The 19,332-nt window shown below is 36.2% G+C and overlaps 2 protein-coding genes across 8 annotated transcripts in view; both read left to right on the forward strand.

The window, feature by feature from the left end:
* Positions 1-2,275, forward strand: part of LOC143722032 (actin-related protein 2/3 complex subunit 1A) — a 147,311-nt gene extending 145,036 nt beyond the window's left edge. For both annotated transcript variants that reach the window (XM_077213086.1, XM_077213085.1), the window contains exons 4-10: positions 123-345; positions 451-558; positions 645-851; positions 1,008-1,083; positions 1,345-1,535; positions 1,659-1,749; positions 1,882-2,275. In XM_077213086.1, coding sequence (XP_077069201.1) covers positions 123-345; positions 451-558; positions 645-851; positions 1,008-1,083; positions 1,345-1,535; positions 1,659-1,749; positions 1,882-1,887 — 902 coding nt within the window. In that variant the 3' untranslated portion in view covers positions 1,888-2,275. The remainder of the gene's footprint in view (positions 1-122; positions 346-450; positions 559-644; positions 852-1,007; positions 1,084-1,344; positions 1,536-1,658; positions 1,750-1,881) is intronic.
* Positions 2,276-2,304: 29 nt separating this feature from the next.
* wipi1 (WD repeat domain, phosphoinositide interacting 1) lies at positions 2,305-14,971 on the forward strand. Of its 6 annotated transcripts, none has more exons than XM_077213073.1 (14): positions 2,305-2,444; positions 3,155-3,343; positions 4,576-4,658; positions 5,486-5,655; positions 5,913-6,009; positions 6,127-6,224; positions 6,382-6,474; positions 8,646-8,716; positions 8,876-8,983; positions 9,119-9,283; positions 9,376-9,483; positions 11,145-11,275; positions 11,355-11,455; positions 14,359-14,971. In XM_077213073.1, exons 2-14 carry the CDS (start codon positions 3,258-3,260, stop codon positions 14,407-14,409), a joined length of 1,362 nt encoding a protein of 453 aa, XP_077069188.1. In that variant the 5' UTR covers positions 2,305-2,444; positions 3,155-3,257; the 3' UTR covers positions 14,410-14,971. The 6 variants fall into 6 exon arrangements, with proteins under 6 accessions (XP_077069188.1, XP_077069192.1, XP_077069190.1 ...); XM_077213077.1 differs by having other exon boundaries at positions 5,489-5,655; XM_077213075.1 differs by having other exon boundaries at positions 2,307-2,444; positions 3,158-3,343.
* The last annotated feature ends 4,361 nt before the right edge of the window (positions 14,972-19,332 follow it).

A 19,332-nucleotide genomic window follows, 5' to 3' on the forward strand; every position in this document is an offset into this window, starting at 1 on the left:
TTGGAACCTAAATGAATTGATATTATTTCAGTTTGCCAGTTACTAAAACTGCACAATAAAAATATGGCACTAAAATCTTTTAATAATAAATGAACTTAACTAACAATTGATTTCACTTTTAGGGATTGATTGGGCCCCAGAGTCCAACCGTATAGTGACATGTGCCTCCGATAGGAATGCCTATGTGTGGACACTTAAGGATGGGGTTTGGAAGCCAACATTGGTGCTGGTTCGCATCAATCGAGCTGCCACATGTGTCAAGTGGTCACCTCTTGAGAACAAGTTTGCTCTTGGAAGTGGAGCCAAACTTATTTCAGTGTGCTACTTTGAAAAAGAAAATGACTGGTGAGACTTGATTGTATAATATCTTTTGTTGCTTATAATATGACTATTATGCATTAGCTCTCATGTAGCTGTATTGAGCTCTCTTGTTCATGATTGCCTCTATAGGTGGCTGAGTAAGCATATCAAGAAACCCATTAACTCCACCGTTCTGAGTCTAGACTGGCATCCCAACAACATGCTGCTGGCAGCTGGCTCTGCTGATCTCAACTGCAGGTTTGATTATATTCGATGATATTATATTCAGGCGCACAATATCTGAATATAATTAGCTGTAACATAAGTCTTTTTTGTTGTCATAGAATCTTTTCTGCATATATCAAAGACATTGAGGACAGGCCTGGACCAACGCCATGGGGATCCAAAATGCCCTTTGGGGAGGTGCTTCTGGAGTATAAGGAGTGCGGAGGCTGGGTGCACAGTGTCTGTTTCTCTCCATCTGGTGATGCTCTAGCCTGGGTTAGCCACAACAGCGCCATCAGTGTAGCAGACGCCTCACATGGAAAAGAGTAATACCAATTAATTACATATAACAATTAGCTTAGTAAAACATAATAATAATTTGATGCTCAATATCCTTATAATAGTAATAGTAATAATATGCACAGCATGGTCGTTATCATTCACTTTTAGATTGCCCACATATGAAATTTTGTGCAATGCAGGGTTACTCAGCTGACAACAAGACATCTTCCATTGCTGAGCTTGCTGTACGTCAGTGAGACTCAGATTGTAGCTGCGGTAAGACATTGATGATGATAATAAGAAATATTTCTTGAGCATCAAAGCAGCATATTAGAATGATTTCTGAAGGATCAAGTGACACTGAAGACTAGAGTAATGATGCTGAAAATTCAGCTTTGCATTCAACGGAATAAAATTCATTTTAAAACAGATTTAAATATAGGCTACATCAGTTATTTTAAATTGTAAAAGAAATTCACAATATTTCTGTTTTTACGATCAAATAACATTTGTCTATATGTGTGTGGTTGATCTTAGGGCCACGACTGTTGTCCTTATCAATTCTCATACAAGGGTCCTGGATGCTTAGAGTTTGTGAAGAAAGTGGACATTCCCAAGCAGAGCTCCAAGGGCAACATGTCCGCCATGCAGCATTTCCGTAATCTGGACAAAAGAGCGACTGATGAGGAAGACACTGAGTTGGGCAGTCTGCATCAGAACAGCATCACGTAATAGAAGGCTTGACGTCTGCAAGCACACAAGATTTTGGTCTAATTTCAACATCTTTTGCATTATGCTGACATTTTAGAGAAATTTAATTGCAGTTTGCTAAGACTTTGTTTCTACTGTAGCCAACTACGTATTCTGGAAGGGCTGAAGGGCAAGGTGGAGAAATTCAGCAGTGTGTCTTTAGACGGTGCCATGGTTGTCTGGGATTTCAAGGTATTGTATTGTCACGAAAACAACTTGTGAGCCATTTTAATGTTACTGTTTAAATCTAGATTCTCTAAGCATTTCTAAGCATTGTGTGTTCTTATGTTAATAATGACTTTTCCTCTTTAATGTTATTTTTAGCACTGAAACGCCATAGGATCTGGAGAGTGCAGAAAACAATAATAATCTGGGACCATCTTTTTTTATTTGTTTGTTTTCTCAGACACTTTTTTGCAATAACTAAAATACTTACACTTTCAAGTAATTATAGCCTATTGATATAATGATGAACTGTGGCTGATCCCAAACTTGTTGTTGTTCAATAGCTTTTGTGCAGTATTAATTAATCTAAACAGTGCAAAAATAATTGACCATTTAACACCAAAAAGAGAATTAACTTTGTATCAAATGACTATCATAAATGCACATTTCATTTTCTATTCCAAATGTGCTGCTATAAAGAAAGAACACAGATTCTGCTTTTTCAGTTTTGTTTTTTAATGTTTTGTAAAAATACAAAAATCACTATTAAAAACGTTGGGTGACTCTTTTTTTCTCTCTCTATGTGTTGGAACTCTTGCTACAGCACCTCAAAAACTGCAAAAGTTTTGTTAGATGCAAATGACTACTATGCAAATGACTGATAAACTGATGAGTGTGCTAGTAAGAGTACTGAACGAAGGATTTGACTGACGGAGTGAAAAGTAAGTTTAATAGCAGAAAATTAATTGATTGTATCAACACCTTTTATTTTAATTAATAGCATTTTAATAAAACATGAAAAAATAAACTTTCTAACCGAGAGATATAATAAACTTTGTATAATGTTTATGTATATGTTTTCATGTATTTTATTTACTCTATAACGGCTGCAACAAATTGGAACACATTACATTTCATTAAACCATTGTTGATCAAACTTAATCGAATATGCCAGGCCAGGATGTGAATGATCACGTGATGACGTTTAAGAATAACTGAATAACCCGGCAGGGCAGGGATTAATACAAAAAGGCTGTGAGTGACTCTTTCATGGATGTTTTCGTGAAAATTGTATGTTTAGACCATAGGCTGTAGAAGGTTTAGACAAATGTAATACAGCAAAGCCAAACCACTCCCCTTTTGACTTAATTCCGCACTTACCGCCAATCAGCGTCTATCTTAGTTCACTCGACCAATCAGTGCTCAGCCGGACGACAACACAGCGCATTTTCCTTCAACCACTAGTATATGATGTTGATGTGACGCAACAACTATCAGCTGGTTTTGTTTTGCTTCATTCCCTATGCTCCGCCAGAAGTCGTAAATGTACAAAAACTTGCGTTTTAATTAATTAATGTGAGGCATAAGAATAGCTGAAGCGCTGGAGTATATTTGTCTTCCACTTTATTCGGACCTTACAGTTTTTCTTCAGTAGGTCTCCGCTTTGCCACTATCTTTCCAAGAGGTCCAACCGATCCCAGGCCTCCGATCCAGGGCGGAGGGAGGGAAGGAGGTCGTTGGGAATCGGGATCGGGATGGAGACCGAGGAGGGAGCCGACGGTCCTGGCGGGCCGGGGCCGGGGCCGGGGCCGTGCTGCGTCTCCTTCAACCAGGACTCCACGTAAGCATCATCTGCCGAATCGGATATTTCTATGATGCTATTAACTGCGGTTTACCTTACAAGAGGGAATGTCACCTCTGCTTAAAGGATTGTCCGCTATTTATTGTCTGTTTTGATTATTACACATCCATAAAAAGCCAGTCACTATGTTATAACGGTGTTTTGCATGCATAATGTGATAGATGAGCTTAGTGTTGTTTCAACACTGTTTTTCAATGGTTGTACAATGTTTTTTTGAGCAGAAGTGCTTTAAATGGCATAACAAACAAAACAAAAATCCAATAATATTACTTATAGATTAGATATGATTATGAATCTTGTAGCCTACATGATTTTATAGAGGCGAAACTGAATTTTGCTCCCTTTTCCACGTTTTTTCAAAGCAGAATTTGCAGTATTGTGAGATTGTATTGATCAGTCCACAGTCTCCTGACAAGATGACCCGCTCGTGTCCTCTTTTCTAGTGGTTGATCACACTGGTTTCTTGTCTGAAAAGTCAAGCACAGCAAATCAAACACAAAACATGATACTGAGGGTCAGTTGATCTGATATAATATCACCCCTTTGAGATTATAGTCAACCATCTCTCTTGGGGCAAAACACATTTGTTTTAGAAAGATCTGAATTTTGTTGTTTTGAATATATAAGGTATACCAGTCACAGTGGTAATTAGTACCAACACATGTCAGAAGTAGTCCTGCTGTAAACACAAGGTTTTGTTTTGGATTTCAGCAGTGTGGTCAGTGATGGTGGAGACATACCTATGTTCTCCAATAAAAGTAGAAAAGGACTTGCTAAGCACAGGATCTGACGTGAACAGCTTTTTCTAGAGGAATGAAAGGCCTGCAAAACAGATGTGGGCTTTTCCCCCCTCCCCTTCAAAATAGATCACAGTAAATGTAACAGACATCAACTCTTCTGTTTATGTAAGCCAAATGATTACAATTCACACAAATGTTTCTATCTTGAGTCAGGACCTGTGTTGTATTAGGATTTTAAAAGGACTTTGCTTGCCACTTAAAAATTAAGTGGTAGTGTCTGTGTTGGCCATTGCATCTGTGTTTTCCTTCACTATAATAAAAAATCTATCTAATTATATTTTACTGTATTATGCTGTTTATACATAATACTTTGCATGTACACAGTGTAATGAGTAAGTGAAAATAACTTCCGAATAATGGATGTATTCATTTAACAGATTTGATACAGCATCATATCTTGTTGTTTTCCAGGTCTTTGGCTGTGGGCACCAAAACTGGATACAAACTATTCTCTGTGACCTCTGTGGACAAACTGGACTGCATTCATGAGAGTAGTGAGATATTTTCCCATTCTTTTTTGTGTAAACTTGATATAAATGGCAAGTATTGCTGTCTGCCAAAACTACAGTGCAATAGGAGGAACCATCATGTGCAATATATAATGAAGTTATCATAGGGTGTAGTCACTTTCTAACGAGTCACTAAATTGAAAATGCCATCTCATTTCCTTGGTATTTTATTGAGACGTTTGCTCAAGTTTATAAGAGAAGATATTTAACTTTAAACATATTTTGGAGAATGTTTGTCTCTCCATGTGACCTGTGGTTGTTTTGCCAGTATTGATGTTGTCATAAACTCACCCTAGAGGGCATAAAGTTGTCCTTGTCATTTTTGATTTATGTTACATGGTGGCAATGCCTTATGTGTTTGAGATTGTATCTGCAGCCCACAACAAAGATGGCAGGTAAAAAGACAGAGAAACAGCCAGTTTTGCTGATGTGTGTAAAATAAAAGGTAAACTTGGAAAATCATAGGGTACTTATTTACAATAATGTAATGGTAAAAAAAAGAAGAAATGAAAATAATTACGTTAGCCTCATATCACTGATAACCTGTATATATTTTTTATTTCTTTGGAACAAAATAAAGTGTGTCAAGCTGCAAAAAGCACACACAAATTTACACTGATTATTAAGTGGACACAATGACGGTTTAAATGTATATTTAAACTGATTTAATGAGAAGCATTTACATTTTGGATGTTATTTCCCCTTTAAATGTAGCTCATCCTTAAAAAGATGTACCTCAGCTACATGTGTCTACGTGTGGCTTTTTTAGTTTATGTTGCTGCTAATGTGTCCTGTTCTCTTCTCCCCTTCAGCAGAAACTCCAGACGTGTATATCGTGGAAAGGCTTTTCTCCAGCAGCCTGGTTGTGGTGGTGAGTCAGTCCATGCCACGTCGCATGAATGTCTACCACTTCAAAAAGGGCACAGAGATTTGCAACTACAGTTACTCGAACAACATTCTTGCAGTGCGTCTCAACAGACAGGTAAATACAACACAGCTGTGCTGGAGCGAGACACCTGCCACTTATCAATTATAAAGCTTCTGGACAAGATGATTGATTTTCTGTGCTCTTTCGTCATTAAACTTGAAAATGTGGTTTGGTTTGTTAGTAAATATGTAATTTTTTTGTTTGTGTGTGTGTGTGTGTGTGTGTGTGTGTGTGTGTGTGTGTGTGTGTGTGTGTGTGTGTGTGTGTGTGTGTGTGTGTGTGTGTGTGTGTGTGTGTGTTTTTCGCGGCAGAGACTGGTTGTCTGTCTGGAGGAATCCATTTATATCCACAATATAAAAGACATGAAACTCCTGAAAACCCTTCTCAACACACCATCCAACCCATCAGGTAAGGGAATTGAAAAACAAATCAAACAAAAACAGTTAATCTAGAATAATAATTTTTAAATGTCTGTGTAAATCTGTATAAATATTAAAATATGAACCCACTCATGTGTTTCTGTAGGTCTCTGTGCTCTCTCCATCAACCATTCCAACTCTTTCCTGGCATATCCAGGCAGTGACACCATCGGAGAAATTATTGTCTATGATGCCAACAATCTGGTAAAACTGCAGGCCAAGAAACTGTTTAGCTGCTCATTTAGGCAGTTCATTTGGTTGAGTTAGTTGCTATACATGAGACAAATGCTTGCTCTTCAGTCCTGATGCACTATATAAATCTTTGTCTTTGTTGTGTGTTTGTATGTCTTTGTCTGCTCAGAGCACTGTGACCATGATTCCAGCTCATGACAGTCCACTGGCCGCCATCACATTCAGTGCCTCCGGCACCAAACTGGCCAGTGCTTCTGAAAGGGTAAAGCTCCACTGTTTATATAGAAACACAGCCGGGCGAACCTCACAAAACCGCTTAAGAACACGTCTGGGTCAAAAAACCTTTACAATAAGGTTCTATTATTTAACATTAGTTTATGTATTAACTAACTTAAACTTACAATGAGCAATACATTTGTTACAGTATTTATTGTTCTTTGTTGATGACAACTGTTCATTGTTAGTTTATGTTAGCTCAGGGCCATTAAATAATCTTAACATACAACTTTTGATTTTAATAGTGTATTAATAAATGTTGAAATTAATATTAACTAAGATTAATAAATGCTGTAGAAGTATTTTCCATTGTTAGTTCATGTTAACTTATGTAGTCAAATAATGTTAATAAATGGAAACTTATTGTAAAGTGATGTCGAAATTATATTTTGCCTGTTTTTGGTAGCATTAAGATTTTTTTTGCATTGTGATTATTTTCATGTCAGTTTAGCACATTGTCATTAACATAAAGCAAATTTTTTAAAAATTTCATATGGAAAATTTTCATTATGCAAAAAAGAAATATGATGTTATGTCATTTTTTAAATGTTTTTTTAGGGTTGTATATGTTATAGGGCTTATTTAATGCTTATTTAAATAAAAAAACATTGTATTATAATATTTTGTTGTAATTATAATATTTGTTTATTTTTAAATGTAATATTTTTATATAGTTACATTATTTTAATCTTTTTGACTTGCACAACAATATTTGAAGCCCCCAGATATCACCAGTTGTTTGTGATTTATTGGATAAGAATTAAAGATAAATATTTATTTTTTTACTCGGAATTTCTACCCAATAAAATATTTTAGAGCTGTTAAGTTAAGGGGTCATATGATGGTTCTAAAAAAGAACATTATTTTGTGTATTTGGTTTAATGCAATGTTTTTACGTGGTTTTAGGTAAGTAATTATTTTACACATTCTGTACATTATTCATGCACATGAATTCATTATTCTGTACATGCTCCTCTATGCCCCGCCTTTCTGAAACGCGTCGATTTTTACAAATCTCATCGTTCTGAAAAGCGCATTGTGCTCTGATTGGCCAGCGATCCAGTGCACTGTGATTGGCCCAAAAACCTTAAGCGGGTGACGGAAAACTCGCGTTTGAATAGTCAGTAGCAAATTCTTAAAATATGAAAACATACTTACAAGCTGTGTCTGTGAGTCAGATGCGCCAGAATGTACATGCAAAGATGGAATTGCCCCACTTTTTAGAATGAGCCTTTGTGCACAGTCGGCCTTGTACTCTCCCAGGTCCTGGAAACAGTCCTCCGAAAAATTGCAATGCACACAGTCGAATATTTTGGTTGTAGTGTTCTGGAACAGTGTTGTAAATAAAGCTTAAGCGCTGTTTTCTAACTTTGTCCTCTTTTGGAAGGCCAAACAAAGTAGTTTGGCTTTCGCAACGAAAAACACTGCGTCTCCACGACATGGCGGCGCCGGCGGCAACATTAATGTTGAGAGAACAAAAGTTACTTTCTGTGCGTACACATTTGGGTGGTGTTATGAAACTCAGCCCCCACATACTGACGTAGATTTGTGGGGGCGTGTTTGAACGAAGCGTTTTAGAGAGGCGTGGCCGAGCCTTAACTTTTACAAAGAATATAGGTTTGACTCTTTGTTACTCTGCAGATCTTATTCATGCACACACAGCTACATAACACACTAAAGAAAAAGGAAAACAAGAAATTGCATCATATGACCCCATATGTCCAGATTTGCTGTATTGTGAAGTATAAGGAGCAACTAAAGGGACAAAAATGAGATAAGAGGGATAAAAAAATATTTCAGTGCTTTTGCATTCACTCAGAAAAGTTTCTCGGGGGAACGCAAAAATATGCGAGGGAACGCAAAGGCATTAGCATCATTTTTCCATCCACATCATATTTTTTTCCTTTACCATGTCCCTTTAGGGGCTCCATAGAAATAAAATGTCACAATGAAAAACAATTCTAATTGTCCTAAAATATGTTTTCTATTCTTTAGGCAAAATATATTGTCTTGTTTTTCGGTGTTATTTTTTTCTTTCTATTTACGGGGTGAAATGCAACCCAGACGTGTTTATGAGGGATTCAGATAGGCATACCTTAGACTCAAACGTAGACACACAGCTCCGAGCATCTGTCCACTTCTTTTCTCCCGTCCCAGGGCACAGTGATTCGAGTTTTCTCCATTCCAGAGGGACTGCGCTTGTTTGAGTTCCGGCGGGGAATGAAAAGGTACAATGATGATGATGATGATTCAAAGCTCACAGTGAACACTGAAGATACTTTAATCATACAGAAAGAGAGCTGAAGGTCTTTGTATGAAGGTAACATTGGTATGTGTGAGTCTGTTTTGTGAATACTTTTGACCTTTGTGTGTTTGTGTCACCAAAGGTATGTCAACATCAGCTCCCTCTCCTTCAGCCCAGATGCTCAGTTCCTCTGTGCCTCAAGCAATACAGAGACAGTGCACATTTTCAAGCTTGAACAGCACAGCCCAAGGTACTAAAAATGCTCCTTGCTACCAGTGTAATTGAGTCAGGATCTCTCTCTCTCTCTTTTTTTTTTTACTTACAAATCTAAACTTTGTCAGTTTTTCTGTTTGTGCTCATCCATGTTTTTGTGTTTTACTTGCAGTGGGGAGGAGGAAGCTCCCTCTTGGTCAACATATGTAGGTAAGATGTTCACAGCAGCCAGTAGCTACCTCCCAGCACAGGTGTCAGGCATGATGAGTCAAGACCGAGCCTTCGCAACCGTCCGTCTCCAGATGGCCGGTCAGAAGAATGTCTGTGCCCTGGCAATGTGAGTCCTGCAGTCATTACACAGCAATCTAGAATGAGTAACGCTATTTACTGAGGAAAAAACTCATTCAAGAGTTTCACTTGACCAATCAGAATCCAGAAACTTCCACGTTTGCTTGTGGCCTCCTCTGATGGGCAGCTATTCATCTATAACATTGACCCTCAAGATGGGGGTGAGTGCACTCTGGTGCAGAAGCACAGGTGAGTTTTCACTCTTTTTTTTAAACAAATGAATTATAATGATAAGCTGTGTGGTATGTTATTAAATATAGCATGTACATTTTTTGTTTTGTTTTTGTGCCATACATACTTGTACTCATGCTGGATTCCATTGTATCCTTGTACTCATGCTGGATTCCATTGTAAGTGTTCAGGCAACTGAACGAGTTCAAATGGCTTCAAACTTTTAAATCTGTTCACTTAAAATGGTTAAAGGAATAGTTTTAAGAATTAACATTCTATCATCAATTACTCACCCTCAAGTAGTTTCAAACCTGTAGGAATTTCTTTATTCTACCGAACACAAAATAAGATATTTTGAAGTATGTCGGTAACAAAACAGTTGATGGACACCATTGACTTCCATGGTAGGAAAAATAAATACTATGGAAGTCAGTGGGGTACATCAACTGTTTGGTTACTGACATTCTTCGAAATATCTTCTTTTGTTTTCAGCAGAAGTAAGAAATTCATACAGGTTTGAAATTACTTGAGGGTGAGTAAATGATGACAGAATTTTCATTTTTAAGTGAACTGTTCCTTTAAGATTTGTTGACTAATTAGTTCAATGACTTTTTCTGCATTTTACATCATCATGCCAGTGGATGACAAGAAGCAACAAGTAGTGTCTTTTTGTGCATTATGAGCTTGTCATTGAGTCTGACTCAAGTGATTAACTGAAAAGCACAAACAAAACAAGTCTTATTAAAATTTGCATGCCTACAAATATACTGATATTCTACAGAAAGAGTGTTTATTCCCCCAAAAAAGACTAGTTTTGTTACAGTTAGATAAAACTACAACTAAAATGATTAAAAATCGTTTTAGGTCAATTGAAATAAAGCTGAAATAAAATTAAAATTTTAGTTAAAAACTTAAACTTATAAAACCTAACATTAACCAACTAACTGAAGATGAAAATAGTATTAGAATTACTAAAACTAAATCTTAAATAAAAATAATTAAAGCCCAATAGAAATATAAAAAAACAAAAAATGACAGCACATAACAACATTGCTAAAACTTAAACTAAAAAGAAAATGTAAACTGAATATATACAAATTTCATATAGTAAAATAATATAGGTTAAAAATAAGCTATAGTAAATACTATATGGTGCATAAATAATATTAAAATAACACCGGAAAAAAAAACAAAAAAAACAATAATTTTTCTCCCTCCAGTCAAATGTGGGGCATAATTAATAAAGATATTTATAAAAAATAGGTCTAAATTGATTAATAGTTTCTTAGTTCGTTTTAAATGGTCGGGGTAAGCGGTAAGCTCAATTTTACACATTCATAATTCTTCCACCCCTTTTCTTTTATTGCTGTGAATGACTCGCACGCCGACAAGCACACTCTTGTTCAGTCACGGACTCAGCAAATCCTGTGGCAAAAAAATCTTTGGCAAAAAAAAACCCCAAAGATTGAATGAATTGGAGGTGACCCAATTCATTCAATCCATTTGCGAACAAGAGGCCTCAATGTGGTAGTTAATAACTTACATATTTTTTAAAGCATACCAGTTTCAAAATTCATGTTTGAGGTATGACTGTGTACAATTTATATCGTAGAACAAAGCATGAAAGTCTCTTTATAAGCGCAGACCTTATTTTTACTGATGTTGCCTTTAACCCCTAGGTTGTTTGGATCAGATAAGGAGTGGGAGGAGACAGAGAAATCTGAACTCACAGAGCCACCGCAAGCATGCCAGTCATATGCTGCCACCGTGGCCATCCCCACCTCTGGACCCGTAACAGCCACTCTCACAGGTACCACAACACCCTTAAGCACACACATTCATTTATATTTGAACTCATTTTCATGATCACCCAACTGTGTTCTTCTCAGGGTACTCCGAGGATGGGGGAGCTAAGAAGGGCGAGGTAATTCCCGAACATGAGTTCGCAGCAGGGCCTGTGTGCCTGGACGACGAAACAGAATTTCCTCCCGTGAGCATTCGCTAACCTCTCCAAGTCAAAGCGCCGGTGTTGCAATCAGTGTATGGGGTTGTCTTGTCCCTCTGTCCACAAGCATTCAAACTAAGTGTGATTTATTATTATCTTTAACCATACCAACACCAGCCTCTTCAGGTCTGATGACGACCAAATGTTGCAGTTTAGTCACATCAGAAGCTGAATATGTTGTTTCTTACACAACATAAATGACAAATATCACTCCAGACATTATTTCTTTGAAAAATGAAATAATTTAGTATATATTTCAGTGGTATTACTCTGTATTTAGACTGAAGTAATGCTGCATTAATGTAAGTATTTAGCCTAAGTTCAGGGTGAATACAGGCAAAGTGGGACACTTAAAGGTACACTATGTAACTTTTGGCCCTCTAGTGATTAAAAACAAAACTGCATCCATTTTGCAGAAGAACATTGTTTTGATTGTGCTTCAGCTCTGTGTGACACTGCGGATGAATATGGTTATCCTACTGATCATAAATCATTCACTACTTGGCTTAAGAGATATAATGTTCAGTTTGGATAGAACGGATATTAGAGAGCTAAATTAATTAAAAATTAATAAGCAGGTATGATTATTTTTGCCAAATCCCTCACATGAGTGGCGTTTTGGATGCCGGCTTACATTACATCTGTGAAACTTTTCTTTCATCTCGCCCCCCCCCCCCCCCCCCCCTCTTCTTCTGTTTCTTGTATCCAATGCAAGCAAACAGAAACAGCTCAAGTCTTCATTTTTAGACGCATTACAAGGAGAAAACTGAACTTCCTAATTCCAGGAAGATCAAGCTCGAACCTCAAAAGACAAAAAACCTATACAACTCGCACACCATACACGCGCGTGTCAAAGGAGCTGAAGGAACTTTCCTATATTTACGGATATGACGAGACGGGCACGGACCAGTGACATATCAATTTACCCGGCGGTCTAAAACACTTAAAATAGGCTTACCATAGAGAATCAGGGTGAGACAAGAACATGTTTTGGAAGAAGGATTGATGATGTATTGACATGTATTGCACTAAAACAAAAGTTACAAAGTGTACCTTTAAGCATAATTACTATTACTAAAAAAATTAGCATTTAGTTTATATAAACAGTATGTAATGAAATACCATTCAAATGTTTGGGGGGTCAGTACGATTTTTTTATTAATACTTTTGTTCAGCAAGGATGCATTAAATTAATTAAAAGTGACAGTAAATACATTTTTAATGTTTGTTAACGATTGTTATTTTAAATAAATGCTGTCTATTAACTTTATTTATCAAAATATGTGACATTGAAAACTAGTAAGTAATGATGTTGAAAATTCAGCGTTGTCATCACAGGAATAAATTACATTTTTAAAATATAAAAATAAAAATCACTACTTTTGATCAAACAAATACAGCCTTTGTGAGCAAAAGAGTCTTTCTTGAAAAGCATTTAAAAAAACTTACCAACTCCAAACTTTTGAACGGTGGTGTATACTGTATGTAACAAATCTAATCATAATTTAAAAACAAAGGCAGTGACAAATCATCCAAATGTGTTTCACTTTATATGTATTCCTCTTAGATGTTGAAAAACATTTTCTGACACGAAACCAGCTGTTGCTGTTTTATGATGTTTCTGATCTTATATACATGGACGTGAGCAGAAGTTAGTTGACTGATTCGTTTGTTTGTGCACAGACAAGACCAAGATATGAATGCATTGAATCCACCCAAGTTATTTGTTTTGATGCAGTAAATGCTGGGTTGATTCCTCGCCATTGCTTCATTAGATAACTATGTAACTATGTGAACTCTTTTTCTATTTCAGTCTAAATTTCATGATGTCAAACTCATTTTTCTATACACACACACACACACACACACACACACACACACACACACACACACACACACACACACACACACACACACACACACACACGCACACACACACACACACACACACACACACACACACACACACACACACACACACACACGTAGTGTTTCCATGTTTTATGGGGACTTTCCATAGACATAATGATTTTTATACTGTACAAACTGTATATTCTATTCCCTTACACTAACCCTACCCCTAAACCTACCCATCACAGAAAACTTTCTGCATCTTTACATTTTCAAAAAACATCACTTAGTATGATTTATAAGCTGTTTTCCTCATGGGGACCAAAAAATGTCCCCACACGAACAACGATTTCAGATATTGCCATCCTTATGGGGACATTTTGTCCCCATAATGTAGGGTTTACCAGGCCACACACACACACACACAAGCACACACACACACACACACACACACACACACACACACACACACACACACACACACACACACACACACACACACACACACACACACACACACACACACACACACACAACATACAGGAGAATAAACATTCTACACCTTATATTCTGAACAAATCTCAATGGATTAATTGGATTTTAACAAAGATATTTTATGATGCGAACAATCTCAAGATCAAGTGGAGATATTAATAATGCTTTACATTAATGCAGTGCTCACTTAACTCCACATGGTGGAGCACTTATTGTTGTCCAACAGGCCTTGTTACTGCTAACGCTTCATGTCTTGTTTTGATAGATCAGAAACTACAGTCTGTCAGATTGTTTAATAATATTACTTTAAATGGAGGAGCTCAGGACTCGGATGTCAGAAGGATTTTATCATTTATAGGATATCAATTTGAACTTACATATTCAGATGGCATTGCTATTGCTTTCATATCTTCTGAGTGTCATTGTGACTAACAATATGGGTCAAACATGTTCTCAGCTAGCTCCTGTTGTTGAGATCTGTATCTGTCTATAACACACCCATGGCTGAGGGAACAATAAAGCTCTGTTCTGGTTTCCGGTAGATAAATTGGTGCCGTGACGGATCTGGGCGAGGCAAGGGGAGACGACCGTGAGAGGGTAGAGAACAGGTGGAGGCCGCAACTCTCAACGGAGGATCCTCAGTGCATGAGCAAGGACAAACAATGATAATAATGATAAAAACCAACAAACTAACTTCAGGGTGCTAAATTATTAATGGAACGGTTGAAATGCTAATATCTTAAAATTGAGTTGATCAGGGATTTGGGTCGTTGTCACTCAATCCCCTGAAGGGTGTGTTATAAATGAGGTGCATGACTGAAATATAACCACATATTGTTCTAGTTATGTAACACATTGTATTAATTCAGTCGTAATACTGTAGCATTTTATTCTTTTAATTTATAACACCATCATATTGAATCATAAAAGAAGAGGAATTACTTTTTTTATATATATATATGTTTTGCTGTATTGATACTTAATATGTTTACATGTTACCATCCCGAATACTAATACAGCGGGATGTTTTGTATGTATGTGCCTATAATTTTACTTGTAAAAGTGCAAAGTATTTTGCTGGATCGCTCAAGACCAAAAGACAAAAAAAGATATGAATATGTAGGAAATATATTAGGAATGAAATTATGCAAAGCACCTCTTGTCTCCTGTGGTCTTTTCTTTCTCAAATTATTTGGTACAAAGGAAGTGAATAGATAATACCATTCAGAAGGTCTTTAAAAAAAAAACTTTTTTTCAGCAAGGATGTATTCAATTGATTAAAATTGACAGTAAAGACATTTGTAATATTCCAAAATATATATTAAGCAGCACAACTGTTTTCAACGTTGATACTAATAAGAAATGTTTCTTGAGCAGCAAATCATCATATAAGACTGATTTCTGAAGGATCACGTGACACTGAAGACTGGAGTAATGATGCTGAAAATTCAGCTTTGACATCACAGGAATAAATTACATTATAAACTATTTTCGAATAGTTAATTTAAATTGCAGTCTTATTTCCAAAAATTAGTTTTACTGCATTTTAGATCAAATAAATGCAGCCTTGGAGAGCATGAGACTTCATTCACGAACTTTATGTTTTTATAACTTACTGACCTGACTTGACTTTAAACAGCTTGTTTGAGTTATCACCAGTGAACCTGACACAAATAATGATATTGGAGAAAAACTGAGGACATCATGAACATTTCTGACTGACGTCATACATTTTATAAGTATTTATGCCGTAGGTCACATTAGATTGTCTTTGTCTATCTAACAGTTGATTTTAAAGATGAATTGTTAAAAAGCTTTGAATAGAAATGCATCTTACAAATTGCTGAAGAGGCTTTTTTCTTTACAATTTACATTTGATGGTATGGTCCACAGAGATCTTGAGATCCTTCATACCAATACATGAAGTGTGAGTTTGCCATGCCTTTTTTTACAGTGTAAACAAAGCATTCATAGTTGATAGCACTACAAAATGATATAAGATATAAGTTTGTACAAATATGAGATCATTAAGGCTAGAATAATCCCTTGGTTATACCGTTGTATATTTCAGCAAGAGTAAAAGAAAGAGATAGAAAACCTTAGAAATGATCATCCTTTCGAGTGAACTGGAGCACTTCGCCAGTGTGAGAAATCAGCTGCACTTCACTGATCAATATTTGTTTTGAAAGGCAAAATAACATGTTGAGCTTCGGGCACAATCCCGTCAAAATAACTCTGTAGTCCCACAGTGCTGTGTTCAACTTCTGAGGTCATTTCCAGTTTTAAGGAGATGTTATGTTGCCTATTATTCTCTGCACTTACTTTCAAAAGGATATTAATGGGATACTAATAATAGTTTATAGGTTAGGTTATGTAATTCTACATGTGTCCTGAAAGTTAGGCCCAGCATAATTGATGTGCAGAGCTCAAATACAGGGCATGGCATTGAGACAGGACTGGTGTTGTGACAACAGAGGCTCGATGCAGCAGATGAGGTTAAAGGTCAGAGTTAACAACAGAGCTGATAAGTGTAATGAAGAAAGTGCTTTTGGCGACCTGCTCATGTCAGAGAAGGACAAACAGATGTTTCAAAATGACATCAAGGTACATTTATGTAAATGTATTTTGTACGCAGTCTGAAATGATACATGATCTACACATGCGCAGTTGAGCAGGGTAACACTTGACAATAAGGTCCCATTTAACATGCATTAGCATTAACTAACAATGAGCTATTCAGATTGTATTACATACATTACAGTATTTATCAATGTTAGTTTTAGCATTTCATGTTAGATCAGGGGCATTAAATAATATTAATAGATACAACTTATGATTTTAATAATGTATTAGTAAATGTTGAAATTAACATTAACTAAGATTAATCAATTATATAGAAGTATTGTTCATTGTTAGCTCATGTTAACTAATTTTAACAAGTGGAATATTATTGTAAACTGAAATGAGCAGTCTTCTGACTGTTATAACTTAAAAGTCCTCCTATTATGCTACAGTTCATTTGAGAAATATATTGCAGTGTAAAACAAAGAATGTGCCATCAAACAAAAATTAATTGTGCTGGTTATTTCAGCCTCAATTAAGGTAAAACAGATTCTAAAAATGGCTAATTTAGAATAAATCCATAAATTACCTTTTTGTACATACACATAAGGCACTACAATGAACATGCTTTATAGTGACATTTTTTTATTTCCCAGCTTTGAGTATTTGCATATATTACGCCCAATGTGTTGAGATATGGAGTCAAATAAATGCTCCAGTCAGTTATCAAATATATTAACAAATGCAAATTTGATTAAAAATTATTGAAGCAACGCATATCTGGAAGGGGAAAGGATAGCAACAAACACAAATTCACCAAAATGACAAGCTGCTTTGAATAACTGAGACCTTTTGATACCTCCAAGAAGATAAAAATGCAGATTCTCAGAATGGTTTTGATGATAAACTCTTAAAAGTATTTATTTTTTATTTATTATTATTTCACCCACACATGAATTCAAGAAAAATGGCACAGACCAAATAGCACATATAGTCATGTGTGAATCAGGTCTCCCAGAGAAGTGTTGGGTTTGTGTTCCCCAGGTGTCCAGTAGATGTCTTCCTTCCCCACGGTGTCATTCACTTCATGAACTACATTTCCCACGATCCTTGTCTTATCATTGCTCTCAGCTGTTCCTCATCACTGATCATTGCACTCAGCCATTTCCCCATTATCTTACAATTCCCTGTGTATACCCTGTCTGTTTCAGTGTGTCAAAGAGTCCTTGTATATTGTCATACCACTTCTAGCCTGTCTTTGCCTGTTCGTGTTTGGTTTCTTGTTTTTGGTTTGCCTTTTGGATTTTGACCCTTGCCTGGACTGATTGTGATTTGGATTACCCTTTAGTTAAAAGACTACTGCTTTTGAATCTTCTGTCCCCTGTGTGTGTTTCCGTGACATAGGGAGCCTGAGACATATTAAGATAATACATTACAAACAAATACTTAAACTAAACACCAGTCACATAACAATGATATCATACAAAAATAAACAATACAACATAAGACACACAAAAAGTAAATCAGGGCAATGCTTTTAAAATCAACTGTGGTCTAGGTAGGCTACTGGCAAGGTTATAGATATAAACGTAAAAGTTCCTTTTTTAGTGTTTTCTTAAAGATGGATACAGATTTCAACACCTTCAGCCTGTCATCTAGCTCATTCCAAATATTTGGGCCTCTACTTGTAATGCTCAAATGTGCACTTTTAAGTCTTCTGATGTTCAGATGTTTGTTCCTGGTGGCATGAGCATGTAGCGGACCACTAATTGGAATGAGCTGAGATAGCCTGCTGTTTGTAACATTAACTACTTGGTGCATAGTGCATGCATTGTGGTATATGTTCAACTCAGTAAGCCGGAGGAGACCTAAGCGGTGAAAGAGGGGTCTAGTAGGAGTGTTGTACCAAGACCACGATATAGCTCATATTATCTTCTTTTGTAGACTTATTAATTTATTTAAATGACTCGGGTAGGTATTACACCAAATTACGTTACAATAACCAATGTGAGGTTCAAACAAGGTTTTGTACAGGGTAAGAAGAGCAGGTAATGTAAGATAATGCCGTATTCTGAAGAACAGACCAACATATTTTGAAAGCTTCTGTGTCAAGTGATCAATGTGGCATTTAAAGTTTAGACATTTATCAATGTCTTTTATTTACCTAAAGGCCCTTAAATAAACACACTCCCGAGTTTTTGAGCATTCCAAAGAACAATTATTTGCATAGGAAAATTGGAATTTAAAAAATGTGCCTGATGTGTGTGATAAATGAGCTGTCCAGGGGACTGAACATTATTGCATCTTCTGCTTCAATGCAGGGTTTGGCATAGACACACACATACCTGATATCTCCTTCAAGTTACCGAAATGATAATTGTAACACATACATTTTTTTCACTAGGGCACTTTAAGTAATTATCATTATGCATTATCAACAAATATTTAGATGTGCTATCTCAGTGCTCTACTTTCACCCTTACATTGTAGTAAAGTTAAAAAATGATGGTCAGCTATTCATTGTGAGGACAGAGCGTTGCCCTGTAATCTTGTTTGTTAGGGTCTGTCGGTACACAGTGTATAATTTAACTAGACATTGTAAGTCAGCATATAATGCAATCATATGAACTCCTGTAATGGTTAAATCTAGTGTGTAACAACATCTTATGATGTTAATTATTACTAAGGCTTCTGTGAAAAACAATCTCACAAACATTAATAAAATAAAAAAGAAATACAAACAAAATAATAGTAAATTAGAAAAACATGATTTGAAGTTATCCTTTTGTCTTTGATAAGTAATGGATTCCTATATTCCTCACCATATCAGCTGCAGTTAAGAAATCAGATAAACATGCCTATGTTTTGTGTTTTGAACACAACACAAGCTTTCAACACCTAGTAATTACTAAAGGGAATGACGCAAGCCATTCTTAGGTAGCAAAGTCTATCTC

The sequence above is a fragment of the Siphateles boraxobius genome, unplaced genomic scaffold, assembly GCF_051911475.1.
Source record: "Siphateles boraxobius isolate OS27281-9 unplaced genomic scaffold, OSU_SipBor_1 66, whole genome shotgun sequence".
NCBI classification, from domain to species: Eukaryota; Metazoa; Chordata; class Actinopteri; order Cypriniformes; family Leuciscidae; genus Siphateles; species Siphateles boraxobius.

Excerpts from the sequence above, each read along its gene's own strand:
- wipi1 (XM_077213073.1), top strand. The coding sequence starts at position 3,258 with ATGGAGACCGAGGAGGGAGCCGACGGTCCTGGCGGGCCGGGGCCGGGG. Across the intron at positions 6,010-6,126 it reads CACACCATCCAACCCATCAG|GTCTCTGTGCTCTCTCCATC; the intron begins GTAAGGGAATTG and ends GTGTTTCTGTAG. Across the intron at positions 9,284-9,375 it reads AATGTCTGTGCCCTGGCAAT|AATCCAGAAACTTCCACGTT; the intron begins GTGAGTCCTGCA and ends TTGACCAATCAG.